We start from the raw sequence: 17,549 nt of genomic DNA, 5'->3' as shown, positions 1-17,549 counted from the left end.
TTCTGTTTTTAACATTACTCTGATCTTGACAAACAAAGAGTTTCTCTTCAGGGTCCCTGGGATCCCATTGTTAACATCTGGACTTGTTCTCTATTTTCAATGTATTTATTTATTATTGTGTTTTTCAGAGTGGGTTTATGTATCACCACACACACCAGGAGTATAAAACGATCAGGCTCACACAAACACACACAGCGCGACAGTGGGCCTCTGTTTCTGCTTGGTGAGCAGAGAGCGAGCGAGAGATACCACCACACCCCTCCTCCCCCCAAGTAGGCCTATTTACAAGTCAGATTTCCCTAGCATTGCAGAGTTTGGGAAGACAAGAGAGTGACAAAAATATTTCAAGATGTCTGAAGACAACTTGAAGTGTGAGGCTTGATGTGAGGAAGGTCCTGCGTGGCAGATAGGAGGTTGGGGCGTTAATGGAATGCTTCAGCTCGACTTGTTTTCCATTCGCACCACAGGACCACTGTGATGTGGCACCGAGGACGATTTCACAGGATTTGTCATGTTTTGTGTGAAGTCGGCTATAGGCCTGTCACAATACGGAAGATTTAAGGGACATTTTAATTGTTGGAGATTCGGAGGCTAAACTGGTTTTTAACCTATTTGAGCTCTGAAGTCGGAAGATAGTTGACGCTGTGACTGTGACAATGAGCCTCTCAGTAGGTGAAACTGGCTGCTGTCATTACAACATCATTAAAACATCATTAGAATGTCATTGAAACCAGAAATGGGTTGATATGACATCATTACAACTGGTTCTGCCTGCTGGGTATTTATATTGTTGTTGTTTGTTATTTGTGGCTATTGGGAATAGTTTTCTGTGTTTAAGTCCACTGACAAACCATGAAGCTTGTTTGCACTTGGGTCCACTCTGGCTCCTTAGTGTCACAGTTGATATCTGTGACATGTGACGTAGAGTGCCTGTGGGAGACTGACTATGTTTAGGCTTCACTGGTCTGTCCACTGCATCTTCAAACAGGGGAAAACTGAGTCAGACTGCCCCCCATTCACTTGTTGCTGTAGTGAAGGTGTTATTTACACACACACATAAACACAAACACACTCCGGTAGGTTAGTGTAGAGGGTAAACAATCGACACACACACACCAGACACACCCCTCTCAGGCGCAGGCAGCCATGACGACCACATACATAATTGATAAGGCAGGGGTGTTGTGACACCAGCAGTTGCTAGGGTAACGAGGCCAGAGCAGACAGTGGTGTGTTATCAGTGAGGATGGCTGGAGAGGTTGTCAGACAGGTCACTGCCTGCAGGTTACTCTGTCTAATTACAGAGTTGTGTGTGTGTGTGTGTGTGTGTGTGTGTGTGTGTGTGTGTGTGTGTGTGTGTGTGTGTGTGTGTGTGTGTGTGTGTGTGTGTGTGTGTGTGTGTGTGTGTGTGTGTGTGTGTGTGTGTGTGTGTGTGTGTGTGTGTGTGTGTGTGTTGTGTGTGTGTGCCAGTTGAAACCTGTTGGTCATTTCAAGACAGGACTGATTCTATGTCAACACATATAGTACATATTAAACTGCCAATTCAAAGCTGATTTGCTATTTTCACACCCATTCACACTTCACTGACCTATCAACTTCTAATGGTATCTGTTAAGATAGTTGATATAAAGGAGAAACGTAGCATTTTACCCATAAATGTGATTTCTTCATGTTTGTTTGAAGGATACTGCTTAGAAACGCCTAAAATGGCTTTCTCCTGCTTCTTACCTTATCAGAATAAAAAAAAAACTCAGTTTTGTAGAAGTTTTGTATTGCTAATGTGTTTGTTATTGTTGTCAACTTCGCAAACGAGAACCAATTATAATTCAGGAAGTTGTCCAAACAACAACAGCTGGATCGGCAATTTGCGGTTAAAATGCTAATTAGCGGTGAAAATGTGTCACACTTTGTTCATAAATGAATGTTTTGCTCTTGTAGATTTCAATTTGTTTGCTACAGGTGTGGGATCTTAATTTGATCACCCTGATTCAGGAGCACTTTCCTGCAAAGCAAAAAATGACAAACTTATAGTGTATTTGAGGTTTAAAAAGGCTTGTAAATGTCTGTAATTTCCACTTGATTTTCCCTTACGAAAAATGTATCAAGCCCTACAGAAATGTCCATGAATTATAATCCACATTTCCTGCAGGATTATTTTCCTGTGGTAGGAAACTGGCTCAAATTAAGATTCTACTGGTATGTAATTGACATTTGAAACTAGATGGAGGTGTAATTGTCACATATACCTGCAAGTAAACCTTGCCCATGCACCTAACAGCATGTATATTTTGAAGAATGAATTTTGTATTCTTTATTTGTTTTAGTTTTTTTGTTTTTTCACCTTTATTTAACCAGGTAAGCCAGTTGAGAACAAGTTCTCATTTACAACTGCGAACTGGCCAAGATAAAGCAAAGCAGTGCGATAAAAACAACAACACAGAGTTACATATGGGGTAAAACAAAACAAAGTCAAAAAGACATAATAAAAAATATATAAAAAAAATATATATATATATATATATATATATATATATATATATATATATATATATACAGTGTGTGCAAATGTAGCAAGTTATGGAGGTAAGGCAATAAATAGGCTATAGTGCAAAATAATTACAATTAGTATTAACACTGGAATGATAGATGTGCAAGAGATTATGTGCAAATAGAGATACTGGGGTACAAATTAGCAAAAGAAATAACAATATAGGGATGAGGTAGTTGGGCGGGCTAATTTCAGATGGGCTGTGTACAGGTGCAGTGATTTGTAAGGTGCTCTGACAAGTGATGCTTAAAGTTAGTGAGGGAGATAAGTGTCTCCAGTTTCAGAGATTTTTGCAATTTGTTCCAGTCATTGGCAGCAGAGAACTGGAAGGAATGGCGGCCAAAGGAGGTGTTGGCTTTGGGGATGACCAGTGAGATATACCTGCTGGAGCGCATACTACGGGTGGGTGTTGCTATGGTGACCAATGAGCTAAGATAAGGCAGGGATTTGCCTAGCAGTGATTTATAGATGGCCTGGAGCCAGTGGGTTTGGCGACGAATATGTAGTGAGGACCAGCCAACAAGAGCGTACAGGTCACAGTGGTGGGTAGTATATGGGGCTTTGAAGACAAAACGGATGGCACTGTGATAGACTACATCCAATTTGCTGAGTAGAGTGTTGGAGGCTATTTTGTAAATGACATCGCCGAAGTCAAGGATCGGTAGGATAGTCAGTTTTACGAGGGCATGTTTGGCAGCATGAGTGAAGGAGGCTTTGTTGCGAAATAGGAAACCGATTCTAGATTTAACTTTGGATTGGAGATTCTTAATGTGAGTCTGGAAGGAGAGTTTACAGTCTAATCAGACACCTAGGTATTTGTAGTTGTCCACATACTCTAGGTCAGACCCGTCGAGAGTAGTGATTCTAGTCGGGTGGGCGGGTGCAAGCAGCGTTCGGTTGAAGAGCATGCATTTAGTTTTACTAGTGTTTAAGAGCAGTTGGAGGCTACTGAAGGAGTGTTGTATGGCATTGAAGCTCGTTTGGAGGTTTGTTAACACAGTGTCCAATGAAGGGCCAGATGTATACAAAATGGTGTCGTCTGCGTAGAGGTGGATCTGAGAGTCACCAGCAGCAAGAGCGACATCATTGATATACACAGAGAAAAGAGTCGGCCCAAGAATTGAACCCTGTGGCACCCCCATAGAGACTGCCATAGGTCCAGACAACAGGCCCTCCGATTTGACACATTGAACTCTATCTGAGAAGTAGTTGGTGAACCAGGCGAGGCAGTCATTTGAGAAACCAAGGCTATTTAGTCTGCCAATAAGAATGCGGTGGTTGACAGAGTCGAAAGCCTTGGCCAGGTCAATGAAAACAGCTGCACAGTACTGTCTATTATCGATCGCGGATCTAATATCGTTTAGGACCTTGAGCGTGGCTGAAGTGCACCCATGACCAGCTCGGAAACCGGATTGCATAGCGGAGAAGGTACACATTTTAGTCATCTAGGGTTAAGTTCCTTGCTCAAGGGAACATCAACAGATTTTTCACCTTGGGGATTAGAACCTGCAACCTTTCAGTTACTGGCCCAATGCTCTTACCAGCTAGGCTACCTGCCACCCTTAACCACTAGGCTAACTGAACACATGTTGTCAGCTATGGAACTTTTTTATTTACAGTTTAGTCATTTAGCAGAAACTCTTATCCAGAGCGATTTACAGGAGGAATTAGGATTGTGCTTTGCTCAAGGGAACATTAACAGATATTTCACCTAGTCGGATCGGGGATTCAAACTTTCACCTTTCAGTTACTGGCCCAATGCGCTTAACCACTAGGCTACCTGAACACACGTTGTCTAGGTGTTAGCTATGGCTCTGAACATCGCAGCTTCAATCCCAGTGCTGGGTTCTCATTTTGTAATTGTAGTTTTTCTGTTTTAACCCTAACCCAAACCTTAGTCCTTAACATAAAGGCCCAGTACAATCAAAAATGTGATTTTCCTGTGCTTTATATACACTAAGTGGCCAGTTTATTAAGTACACCATTCTAGTACCAGGTCGGACCTCCCTTTACCTCCAGAACAGCCTGAATTCTTCAGGCATGGTTACTAGGTGTCAGAAACGTTCCACAGGGATGTTGGTCCATGCTGACGCAATGGCATCACGCAGTTGCTGCAGATTGGACGGCGGCACATTAATGCTGCGAACAGCCCATTCCATCTTATCCCAAAGATGCTCTATTGGGTTGAGGTCTGGGGACTGCACAGGCCACTCAAATAAACTGAACTCGCTGTCAGCCGATTCTTCTTTTATTTAGCTGATAGGAGTGGAACCCAGGGTGGTCGTCTGCTGCAATAATCCATCCGTGACAAGGATCGATGACTTGTGAGTTCTGAGATGCCGTTCTGCACACCACTGCGCCGTTATTTGCCTGTTTGTGGCCCACCTGTTAGCTTGCACGATTCTTGCCATTCTCCTTCGACCTTTCCCATTAACAAGTTGTTTTCGCCCACAGGACGGCCACTGACTAGATGTTTTTTGTTTGAGGCACCATTATTGGTAAACCCTAGACACTGTCGTGCGTGAAAAGTCCACGAGGGCGGCCGTTTCTGAGATACTGGATCCGGCGCACCTGGCACCGACGATCATACCACGCTCCAAGTTGCTTAGGTCACTTGTTTTGCCCAATCTAATGTTCAATCGAACAGTAACTGAATGCCTCGATGCCTGTCTGCCTGCTTTACATAGCAAGCCACGGCCACTTAACTCATTGTCTGTAGGAGCGTTCCATTTTCGGGGTGGTGTACCTAATAAACTGTCCAGTGAGTGTATATTTCCACACTATGAGGTTGGAATAATACAGTGAAATTGTAAAAATTATAATAATGCCCTTTTTAGTGTAAGAGCTGTTTGAAAAGACCGCCTGAAATTTCAGCCTGTTTTGGTTGGATGGAGTTTTGGCCTGCCTGGTGACATCAAATGCAATTAGTTAAAACCTCTTAAGACTACAATGCCCAATTTTGGGCACCAGCTTTACTCGTAATTACTGATAATATGTTTACATTACTTGATTAATTTCCCACTGTTTTATTAGTCAGAACACAAAAGACTAGACAGTCCTAGGACACTCAGCGGCGTCTCTGTCGAATAAACGTATCTCTGGCTCCATCGAGTGGTCGGCTGCATTATTACAATCCATTTTGTCTCCGCTTTGCCACGTCGCGTGAAAGTGTGGTCCTTAGAAAAGCTGCTCGTCTGGTCAACTCGCTTGCGACAGAGATCACAGGATTCCTATTGAGAAGGCGGTTCTACTTATAACTTTCATAGCTGCACGATAAAGAATGCGACCTACACACTCCTAAAATACCTAAAATAAGTAAAGAAGTAATTTTGTGTGGAAGTCCCCCCAAAAATGTACTGCGGAGACAGACATAAGAAGTGCATCAGTAGAACCAAGAAAATTTTACTTTTTCGGAGCACGTCTCCCCTTGTTGTTAGGGTGGACACGCTGTTTGAATGGCATTAATGTTGATTTAGATGCTCACAAATGTCACACATTTTGACTATCACTAATGTGATGATATTTTGAGTAAAGTAAAAAAGAAGGTGAAATATTTTGGGTAGATGTTCCTAAAACTGATTGTAACTATAAACTGAGTATACCAAATATTAGGAACACCTTCCTAATATTGGGACGCAGAACCCCCCCCACCCACTTTTGCCCTCAGAACAGCCTCAATTCGTCGGAGCATGGACTCTACAATGTGTCGAAAGCATTCCACAGGAATAGCTGGCCCATGTTGACTCCAATGCTTCCAACAGTTGTGTCAAGTTGGCTGGATGTCCTCTGGGTGGTGGGCCATTCATGATACACCATTCACCCTCTGAATGGCACACATACACAATCCATGTCTCATTTGTCTCAAGGCTTAAAATCCTTATTTAACCTGTCTCCTCCCCTTCATCTTCACTGATTGAAGTGGATTTAACAAGTGACATCAAAAAGGGATCATAGCTTTCACCTGGATTCACCTGGTCAGTCTATGTCAAGGAAAGAGCATCTTAATGTGTTGTACACTCAGTGTCTACTTAGCATAGTTGGTCTATGACCACAGGTCCCATTTTGAACAGTGCGTTCTCAAGGTAACGAGTTTGTGTAGTCATTAACTACTTTCTCTTACTCATGGCCAATTGTAACAGACTGCAGTGTCAGTGGCCTGGGTGCGGTATTGACTTTCTCCCTGTAAAATACACTAGCCATCCTCAAGGCAGACAGCCATGAAGACGATTAAAAATCACCCAAGGACAGATAGACACCACTCCAATCACCACCCTCTTCTCGCTCTTCTGTTCTTAATGTTTTGTAAACTCAGTGTATATAGACATATTATAAAGTATGAAAAGGCTTGTTCATTCACATGTCATGAATTCACTATGATATCATCATATTTTTATATGGTTTATTATACTTTTATTATGTACTAGATCACATGGGTTAAAACGTTTTTTTTCTTCTTTCTCAGACATAAATAAACCATTTCAAAAGCTGTGGGGTGGAATTAAAAGCTCATGTTTAAAAGCTCATGTTTTATAATAGTTATGACTAAAAACACAATATATAACGTAAATGGTATGTGTTTGTGTACTGTCTATCTGGATGTGATGTACAGTACGAGTCAAAGGTTTTGACACATACTCATTCTAGGGTTTTTCTTTATTTTTACTATTTTTCTACAGTGTAGAATAATTGTGAAGACATCAAAACTATGAAATAACACATATGGAATCATGTAGTAAGCAAAAAAGTGTTAAACAAATAACAATATATGTTATATTTGAGATTCTTCAAAGTAGCCACCCTTTGGCTTGGTGACAGCTTTGCACACTCTTGGGATTCTCTCAACCAGCTTCAAGAGGTAGTCACCTGGAATGCAATTCAATTACAGGTGTGCCTTGTTAAAAGTTAATTTGTGGAATAATTTTGTTTCCTTCTTAATGCATTTGAGCCAATCAGTTGTGTTGTGACAAGGTATTTGGTAAAAGACAAAGTCCATATTATGGCAAGAACAGCTCAAATAAGCAAATAGAAACTACAGTCCATCATTACTTTAAGACATGAAGGTCAGTCAATACGGAACATTTCAAGAACTTTGAACGTTTCTTCAAGTGCAGTCGCAAAAAACATAAAGTGCTGTGATGAAACTGGCTCTCATGAGGACCGCCACAGGAAAGGAAGACCCAGAGTCACCTCTGCTGCAAGGATAAATTCATTAGAGTACCAGCCTCAGAAATTGAAGCCCAAATAAATGCTTCACAGAGTTCAAGTAACAGACACATCTCAACATCAACTGTTCAGAGGAGAATGCGTGAATGAGGCCATCATGGTCGAATTGCTGCAAAGAAACGACTACTAAAGGACACCAATAATAAGAAGACACCTGCTTGGGCCAAGAAACACGAGCAATGGACATTAGACCGGTGGAAATCTGTCCTTTGGTTTGATGAGTCCAAATTGGAGATTTTTGGTTCCAACCGCTGTGTCTTTGTGAGACGCAGAGTAGGTGAACGGATGATCTCCGCATGTGTTGTTCCCACCGTGAAGCATGGAGGAGGAGGGGTGATGGTGTGGGGGTGCATTGCTGGTGACACTATCTGTGATTTATTTAGAATTCAAGGCACACTTAACCAGCATGGCTACCACAGCATTCTGCAGTGATATGCCATCCCATCTGATTTGCGCTTAGTGGGACTATCATTTGTTTTTCAACAGGACAATGACCCAACACACCTCCAGGCTGTGTTAGGGCTATTTGACCAAGAATGAGAGTGATGGAGTGCTGCATCAGATGACCTGGCCTCCACAATCACCCGACCTCAACCCAATTGAGATGGTTTGGGATGAGTTGGACCGAAGAAAAAGCAGCCAACTGGTGCTCAGCCTATGTGGGAACTCCTTCAAGACTGTTGGAAAAGCATTCCAGGTGAAGCTGGTTGAGAGAATGCCAAGAGTGTGCAAAGCTGTAATCAAGGCAAAGGGTGGCTACTTTGAAGAATATAAAATGTAACATATATTTTGATTTGTTTAACACTTGTTATTTAATAGTTTTGATGTTTTCACTACTTTTCTACAATGTAGAAAATAGTAAAAATAAATAAAAACCCTTGAATGAGTAAGTGTGTCCAAACTTTTGTCTGGTACTGTATGTCCATGTAACTATATGTTTGCTATGTAACTACTGTGAAGAAAAGAAAGAGAGAAATGTAATGTACGTAAAATGTTTATAGAAGTATATTTTTGTCTTCCGAAGAGGTTGGATGGGCCATTTTATGGTGGAAGGGCCAAAAAACTAAACAAAAAAGTAATAACCCTACTACATTATTCAAAATATTGCCTTCTTGCTAGATTGTTGAATACAGCCATAGCTGTCAGCTCAAGATTAATAGACCAATAAGAAATAGATTTTTAAACCTCCCCGCCAATAACAGCTAATTTTCAGTTTCCCCCTCCCATCTCAGGCCACTCACAGTCCTAGCTAAATTCTTGCTTGAGAAATTGCTCTTTGCTAAGAAGCTTTTTTTTTTTTTAAACAACCACAGTAAAATACTCAATTGTTACCAGGAAATTATTTGATATTGAGAAAAAAAATGGCTGCGTTGGACCTTTAGCCCTAATGCCTGAATTTAACCAAAATCTCAGAAAGAATGTCAAAATTTTACCGTCAAGGATAGTTTTGTTTTCACTTTGGCGCAGTTTGACTGACCGTTAATAGATGGCAACACACTCCATAATTAAAAGGGTAACACGCTCCGTAATCTACACGGCAACACACTCCATAATCTCTGTAGTTTGTAGTTATGACAACTCTCCGCTTGCATTAGCAGTTGCGTTGGATAGACAGCACTTTGTACTGGGATTGTGTCTGTTGCCGTTTTCACTCTCCTTCTTTTAAAGCCCTCTGGGTGTCAAAAAACTGGGGTGTATTTATTAGTGCACACCATAGCATACCGAAGTAAAATGTTTTTCAAAGGAAAACGTTTCGCCACGAAAATGATAGTTTCTTATTGGACAAGTTCAATTAGTCTCTCCCTGTTTCGTTCTGTTTGCTTCCGTTTGGTTTCAAGTGAATACAGTCCTAGCTTGTCCATGCCCTTGCTGAGATCCATTACTATTATGTGATAGAAACTGTAAAACTGAATATTTCCCCTGTACCCCCAAAATGTTGTCATATTATGTTTCAATGTAATTGTTGTTAAATGAATGATTCAATCCTCATTAAAAAGCAGCTGAAAGCAGACGGTTGTTGTTATCTTCTGTAAGCAGGATCTCACCCTTCTGTTTTTGAGGATGTCACATCACTGAATCTACATTTAACAATACAACATGAGCGATGACAAATAAACATTTTCTGATAATTGTTCTTGAAAAACTGTATTTTAGAGTATTTTAGTTTAGTTGTCTGTCATAATGTTGTTACATGAGAATAACACTGCCACATTTACACCTGTATTCTTACCTGTGTGCACCTGTTTACTACCTGTGTTCCAGGTCTGTGTCAGTGTGGCCAGTGTACCTGCCATCCCCCAGGAGACACTCGTGTGCATGGGAGGAACTGTGAGTGTGATGACCGCCAGTGTGAGGACATCAACGGGGAGATATGTGGAGGTGAGGGTGCACACACACACACCCTCTCAGGCGCAGGCAGCCATGACGACCACAGAGATTATCGATAAGGCAGGGGTGTTATGCACGAATGTTCCATTGTACTTACTCTTAGAAGTTGCATGTGTATGTCTCTTGAATGGCTGAGTGATTAGCTGATACTTCCTGATACCACATACAAACCCCTCTTTCTCTCTGTCTCTCTCTCTATCTCTCTCTCTCTCTCTCTCTCTCTCTCTCTCTCTCTCTCTCTCTCTCTCTCTCTCTCTCTCTCTCTCTCTCTCTCTCTCTCTCTCTCTCTCTCTCTCTCTCTCTCTCTCTCTCTCTCTCTCTCTCTCTCTCTCTCTCTCTCTCTCTCTCTCTCTCTCTCTCTCTCTCTCTCTCTCTCTCTCTCTCTCTCTCTCTCTCTCTCTCTCTCTCTCACTCAATGAGAAATGTCAACCTCCAATGAAACATTAGCACAGGGCCTTTGAGCCAGTCATATCTGCTAAAGCTACCATGAGGAGTGTTTAACTAAGATGGTCTATGCGCTCGCAGGAGGAGGGAGCGAGGGGATCGATATAACATGGCATTAGCCTGATGTCAACAACGTGGCTTAGCGTAAGCAATCATGCTGTCCTTCTTAACATTAAAAAGCCATTCTAACAGTCTAATAAATATATCTTAGATATGCTATCGGAAAAATAATCATTTGGTTGTGTTTATGAAGGTAACATTATAATAGGAAAATATATATATTTGAAAGAACATAACATTTTCATTAGTTTATGATATGTAAAAACTAATAACCACTAAAAAACACAGACTTTCAAGTGTAAAATCAATTTTATTGGTGGAGTGCCTTCGTTACAACTAACATGTGCCTTGGAACTGTGACGAGTGTGATTAGAAGGAGTCAGGCGCAGGATAGCGACAACAAAATACAGGCACAGGGGAATAATCTACCCCGGCAATACAAGGTATGGAAGCTCCACCGAGCTACACTCAACTCACATAAAACAATCACCCACAAGGACAAGGGGGCAGAGGGAACACTTATACACAGACTAATGAGGGGATATGAACCAGGTGTGTGTAATTGACAAGACAAGACAAATGGAGTGATGATATATGGAGCGGCAGTGGCTAGTAAGCCGGTGACGACGAACGCCGAAGCCTGCACGAACAAGGAGGGGAGGCAGCCTCGGCGGAAGTCGTGACAGGAACACAACAAAACAAATAGAAATACCCAAACCACCAAGATGCACGGTCAGTAAGACGCGCGGTCAATTAATAAAATATCAGTTGCCTAAACATCAGTATAAGCGCCAAGTGAGCTTGTGAATAGTGAAAATCGCACAAAAGCAATAATCACGTTAAAATTAATGTGTCGATATGACTGCAGTCAAAATAGTCCAATATTGTCAGTTATTGGACACATTATTTGTGGCCTCGCTCATGCTTACAGTATGGTGTGCATCCTCACGCAATGGCATCAGTTGGATCTCATTTAGCTGTTATCCCTTGTCCTAACTGTTGTCATGACTCTCCTGGTTGAGGATCCGAGGCCTCAGATCAGCTTTTCAATGGCTCACGATCACCAGACCCCCTCTCACCCACAGGAGAGGAGAGGGGGGGCTGGGGCGGTTTTGACACCTTAACAGTCTGTCATAAATTAGGCAGAAGGGGAATCTCCCTCTTGCTCTTCAGTATTGGTAAAGGAATGTTCCTTTGTCTGCAGAATACTTTTGCCGCCAAAACTTTTACGTCCAAAAAGTGAACACAGGAACAATATTTCTAACACCCGAATGTGTGGAATGATGACAGTTGGCCTATGGAAAACGAATGTCTATTTTGTGATGTCATAAAAAATGGTATAAAAGTGTTATAACAAAAATGCTGTCATTTGGAAAGTATACACACTTTATCTGTCAAGTTTACATCCAATATGTTGTGTATATAATATGGAAAATTGTGAGAGTATTTTGTTAAGATAGGAATGTGATTTTAGTTTTCTAACGAGATCATAGTTTTCATATAAGCTTTGCACCAGTCAGTAGCCACACCCAGGTGTGCTCAGAGATCGTGTCAGCAAGTATGAACGCCCCTTTTACCAAGAGGGCATAAAGGCTTGAAAGACAAATTCACATCCAACCAGAAAGACAAGAGACGGTGGTCTACACGTCTGAAAATGGTTGGAACGTTGAACCCCAAAACGAGGTGAAGAAGATCAACTACCAGACTAGACCCGAACATTGCCAGTCTGCAGCTCTGTGTGTAAAGTGGTCCAAACTCTGACTATCAACACGAGGTGGGAAGGAGAAAATCCCCTCTCAAGACAATCGCTGGTACAGTTGAGTAGCTGTTCTGAAAACACTCCACTACAAGACCAGGACAACTAAGAAGAATGAAGAATTGTGACCTCTGGTGGACAATCAGAGCCTTACACAGGAAACCCCCAAAAACCCATTTTTAAGAAGGCTTGGTTTCAACAGAGAGACGACGAACAAAGATGACGGCAAACATGTAAATGCATTCATGATTTCTTACCCCAAACAGGCGGTGGTTCGTGAGCAAAGTATTATGATTACTTTGAGGGTAGTTTCCAAATGTATCAACGATAAGTTTGACTCTCTCTTTGTCTCTCTCTCCCTCTCCCTCTCTCTTTCTACCCCTCCCTCTTTTGATAACCAAGCAGTCATGTCGTTGTTAGTCCTCTAGGGACTTTTTCTCATGTATTAAGTGTGTATGTTATTCTGTGTTATTATTTAGTTAGATTGTACAGTGAGGGAAAAAAGTGTTTGATCCCCTGCTGATTTTGTTCGTTTGCCTACTGACAATGAAATGATCAGTCTATAATTTTAATGGTAGGTTTATTTGAACAGTGAGAGACAGAATAACAACAACAAAAATCAGAAAAAAACGCATGTCAAACATTTTATGAATTGATTTGCATTTTAATGAGGGAAATAAGTATTTGACCCCCTCTCAATCAGAAATATTTCTGGCTCCCAGGTGTCTTTTATACAGGTAACGAGCTGAGATTAGGAGCACACTCTTAAAGGGAGCAATCAATCAATCAGATTCCAAACTCTCCACCATGGCCAAGACCAAAAAGCTCTCCAAGGATGTCAGGGACAAGATTGTAGACCTACACAAGGCTGGAATGGGCTACAAGACCATCGCCAAGCAGCTTGGTGAGAAGGTGACAACAGTTGGTGCGATTATTTGCAAATGGAAGACACACAAAATAACTGTCGATCTCCCTCGGCCTGGGGCTCCATGCAAGATCTCACCTCGTGGAGTTGCAATGATCATGAGAACGGTGAGGAATCAGCCCAGAACTACACAAGAGGATCTTGTCAATGATCTCAAGGCAGCTGGGACCATAGTCACTAAGAAAACAATTGGTAACACACTACGCCGTGAAGGACCGAAATCCTGCAGCTCCCGCAAGGTCCCCCTGCTCAAGAAAGCACATATACAGGGCCGTCTGAAGTTTGCCAATGAACATCTGAATGATTCAGAGGAGAACTGGTTGAAACTGTTGTGGTCAGATGAGACCAACATGGAGCTCTTTGGCATCAACTCAACTCGCCGTGTTTGGAGGAGGAGGAATGCTGCCTATGACCCCAAGAACACCATCCCCACCGTCAAACATGGAGGTGGAAACATTATGCTTTGGGGGTGTTTTTCTGCTAAGGGGACAGGACAACTTCACCGCATCAAAGGGATGATGGACGGGGCCATGTATCGTCAAATCTTGGGAGAGAACCACCTTCCCACAGCCAGGGCATTTAAAATGGGTCATGGATGGGTATTCCAGCATGACAATGACCCAAAACACGGCCAAGGCAACAAAGGAGTGGCTCAAGAGGAAGCACATTAAGGTCCTGGAGTGGCCTAGCCAGTCTCCAGACCTTAATTCCATAGAAAATCTGTGGAGGGAGCTGAATGTTCGAGTTGCCAAACGTCAGCCTCGAAACCTTAATGTCTTGGAGAAGATCTGCAAAGAGGAGTGGGACAAAATCCCTCCTGAGATGTATGCAAATCTGGTGGCCAACTACAAGAAACGTCTGACCTCTGTGATTGCCAACAAGGGTTTTGCCACCAAGTGCTAAGTCATGTTTTGCAGAGGGGTGAAATACTTATTTCCCTCATTAAAATGTAAATCAATTTATTTTTCTGGATTTTTTTGTTGTTATTCTTTCTCTCACTGTTCAAATAAACCTACCATTAAAATTATAGACTGATCATGTCTTTGTCAGTGGGCAAACGTACAAAATCAGCAGGGGATCAAATATTTTTTTCCCTCACTGTAAATAAATAATTAAACCAATTTGGGTAGTATTGAATCATAAGTAAAGCTGGGGTTCGTGCAGATCCAAGAAGTCTACGACCGTTCAGAATGAGACTGATAAGAGGTAATGATTAATACGTTGACTGTTTTATACATACAGTGGGGAAAAAAAGTATTTAGTCATTACATTTACATTTAGCAGACGCTCTTATCCAGAGCGACTTACAGATAGGTGCATTCACCTTATAGCCAGTGGGATAACCACTTTACATTGTTTTTTTGTTTTTTTTGGGGGGGGGGGGAGTAAAGGGGGGGGGTAGAAGGATTACTGTATCCTATCCCAGGTATTCCTTAAAGAGGTGGGGTTTCAAATGTCTCCGGAAGGTGGTGAGTGACTCCGCTGTCCTGGCGTCGTGAGGGAGCTTGTTCCACCATTGGGGTGCCAGAGCAGCGAACAGTTTTGACTGGGCTGAGCGGGAACTATGCTTCCGCAGAGGAAGGGGAGCCAGCAGGACAGAGGTGGATGAACGCAGTGCCCTCGTTTGGGTGTAGGGACTGATCAGAGCCTGAAGGTACGGAGGTGCCGTTCCCCTCACAGCTCCGTAGGCAAGCACCATGGTCTTGTAGCAGATGCGAGCTTCAACTGGAAGCCAGTGGAGTGTGCGGAGGAGCGGGGTGACGTGAGAGAACTTGGGAAGGTTGAACACCAGACGGGCTGCGGCATTCTGGATGAGTTGTAGGGGTTTAATGGCACAGGCAGGGAGCCCAGCCAACAGCGAGTTGCAGTAATCCAGACGGGAGATGACAAGTGCCTGGATTAGGACCTGTGCCGCTTCCTGTGTAAGGCAGGGTCGTACTCTCCGAATGTTGTAGAGCATGAACCTACAGGATCGGGTCACCGCCTTGATGTTAGCGGAGAACAACAGGGTGTTGTCCAGGGTCACGCCAAGGCTCTTCGCACTCTGGGAGGAGGACACAACGGAGTTGTCAACCGTGATGGCGAGATCATGAAACGGGCAGTCCTTCCCCGGGAGGAAGAGCAGCTCCGTCTTGCCGAGGTTCAGCTTGAGGTGGTGATCCGTCATCCATACTGATATGTCTGCCAGACATGCAGAGATGCGATTCGCCACCTGGTTATCAGAAGGGGGAAAGGAGAAGATTAGTTGTGTGTCGTCAGCGTAGCAATGATAGGAGAGGCCATGTGAGGATATGACAGAGCCAAGTGACTTGGTGTATAGCGAGAATAGGAGAGGGCCTAGAACTGAGCCCTGGGGGACACCAGTGGTGAGAGCACGTGGTGCGGAGACAGCTTCTCGCCACGCTACTTGGTAGGAGCGACCGGTCAGGTAGGACGCAATCCAAGAGTGAGCAGCGCCGGAGATGCCCAGCTCGGAGAGGGTGGAGAGGAGGATCTGATGGTTCACAGTATCAAAGGCAGCAGACAGGTCTAGAAGGACAAGAGCAGAGGAGAGAGAGTTAGCTTTAGCAGTGCGGAGAGCCTCTGTGACACAGAGAAGAGCAGTCTCAGTTGAATGACCAGTCTCGAAACCTGACTGGTTTGGATCAAGAAGGTCATTCTGAGAGAGATAGCAAGAGAGTTGGCTAAAGACGGCACGCTCAATAGTTTTGGAGAGAAAAGAAAGAAGGGATACTGGTCTGTAGTTGTTGACATCAGAGGGATCGAGTGTTGGTTTTTTGAGAAGGGGTGCAACTCTCGCTCTCTTGAAGACGGAAGGGACATAGCCAGCGGTCAAGGATGAGTTGATCAGCGAGGTGAGGTAAGGGAGAAGGTCACCGGAGATGGTCTGGAGAAGAGAGGAGGGGATAGGGTCAAGCGGGCAGGTTGTTGGGCGGCCTGCCGTCACAAGTCGCAAGATTTTATCTGGAGAGAGAGGGAGAAAGAAGTCAAAGCATAGGGTAGGGCAGTGTGAGCAGGACCAGCAGTGTCATTTGACTTAACAAACGAGGATCGGATGTCGTCAACCTTCTTTTCAAAATGGTTGACGAAGTCATCCACAGAGAGGGAGGAGGGACGAGGGAGGGGGGGGGGATTCAGCAGGGAGGAGAATGTGGCAAAGAGCTTCCTAGGGTTAGAGGCGGATGCTTGGAATTTAGAGTGGTAGAAAGTGGCCTTAGCAGCAGAAACAGATTAAGAAAATGTAGAGAGGAGGGAGTGAAAAGATGCCAGGTCTGCAGGGAGTCTAGTTTTCTTCCATTTCCGCTCAGCTGCCCGGAGCCCTGTTCTGTGAGCTCGCAATGAGTCATCAAGCCACGGAGCTGGAGGGGAGGACCGAGCCGGCCGGGAGGATAGGGGACATAGAGAGTCAAAGGATGCAGAAAGGGAGGAGAGGAGGGTTGAGGAGGCAGAATCAGTAGATTGGAGGGAGAAGGATTGAGCAGAGGGAAGAGATGATAGGATGGAAGAGGAGAGAGTAGCGTTAGAGAGCGAAGGTTGCGACGGCGCATTACCATCTGTGTAGGGGCAGAGTGAGTAGTGTTGGAGGAGAGGGAGAGAGAAAAGGATACAAAGTAGTGGTCGGAGACTTGGAGGGGAGTTGCAGTGAGATTAGTAGAAGAACAGCATCTAGTAAAGATGAGGTCAAGCGTATTGCCTGCCTTGTGAGTAGGGGGACGGTGAGAGGGGTGAGGTCAAAAGAGGAGAGGAGTGGAAAGAAGGAGGCAGAGAGAAATGAGTCAAATGTAGACGTAGGGAGGTTGAAATCCCCCAGAACTGTGAGGGGTGAGCCATCCTCAGGAAAGGAACTTATCAAGGCGTCAAGCTCATTGATGAACTCTCCAAGGGAACCTGGAGGGCGATAGATGACAAGGATATTAAGCTTAAATGGGCTAGTGACTGTGACAGCATGGAATTCAAATGAGGAGATAGACAGATGGGTCAGGGGAAAAATTGAGAATGTCCACTTGGGAGAGATGAGGATTCCTGTGCCACCACCCCGCTGACCAGATGCTCTCGGGGTATGCGAGAACACATGGTCAGACGAGGAGAGAGCAGCAGGAGTAGCAGTGTTTTCAGTGGTAATCCATGTTTCCGTCAGCGCCAAGAAGTCGAGGGACTGGAGGGTAGCATAGGCTGGGATGAAGTCTGCCTTGTTGGCAGCAGAA

General features: G+C 43.7%; 1 protein-coding gene across 1 annotated transcript in view; it reads left to right on the top strand.

Moving 5' to 3' along the window:
• The window catches only part of itgbl1 (integrin, beta-like 1), a 161,805-nt gene that overhangs the window by 101,921 nt on the left and 42,335 nt on the right, over positions 1 to 17,549 (top strand). The window contains exon 8 of the mRNA XM_041863619.2: positions 10,034 to 10,150. Coding sequence (XP_041719553.1) covers positions 10,034 to 10,150 — 117 coding nt within the window. The remainder of the gene's footprint in view (positions 1 to 10,033; positions 10,151 to 17,549) is intronic.

The sequence above is a fragment of the Coregonus clupeaformis genome, chromosome 40 (assembly GCF_020615455.1).
Source record: "Coregonus clupeaformis isolate EN_2021a chromosome 40, ASM2061545v1, whole genome shotgun sequence".
NCBI classification, from domain to species: Eukaryota; Metazoa; Chordata; class Actinopteri; order Salmoniformes; family Salmonidae; genus Coregonus; species Coregonus clupeaformis.
The sequence above is the reverse complement of the archived record's forward strand: the minus strand, read 5'-3'. Positions and strand labels throughout refer to the sequence as shown.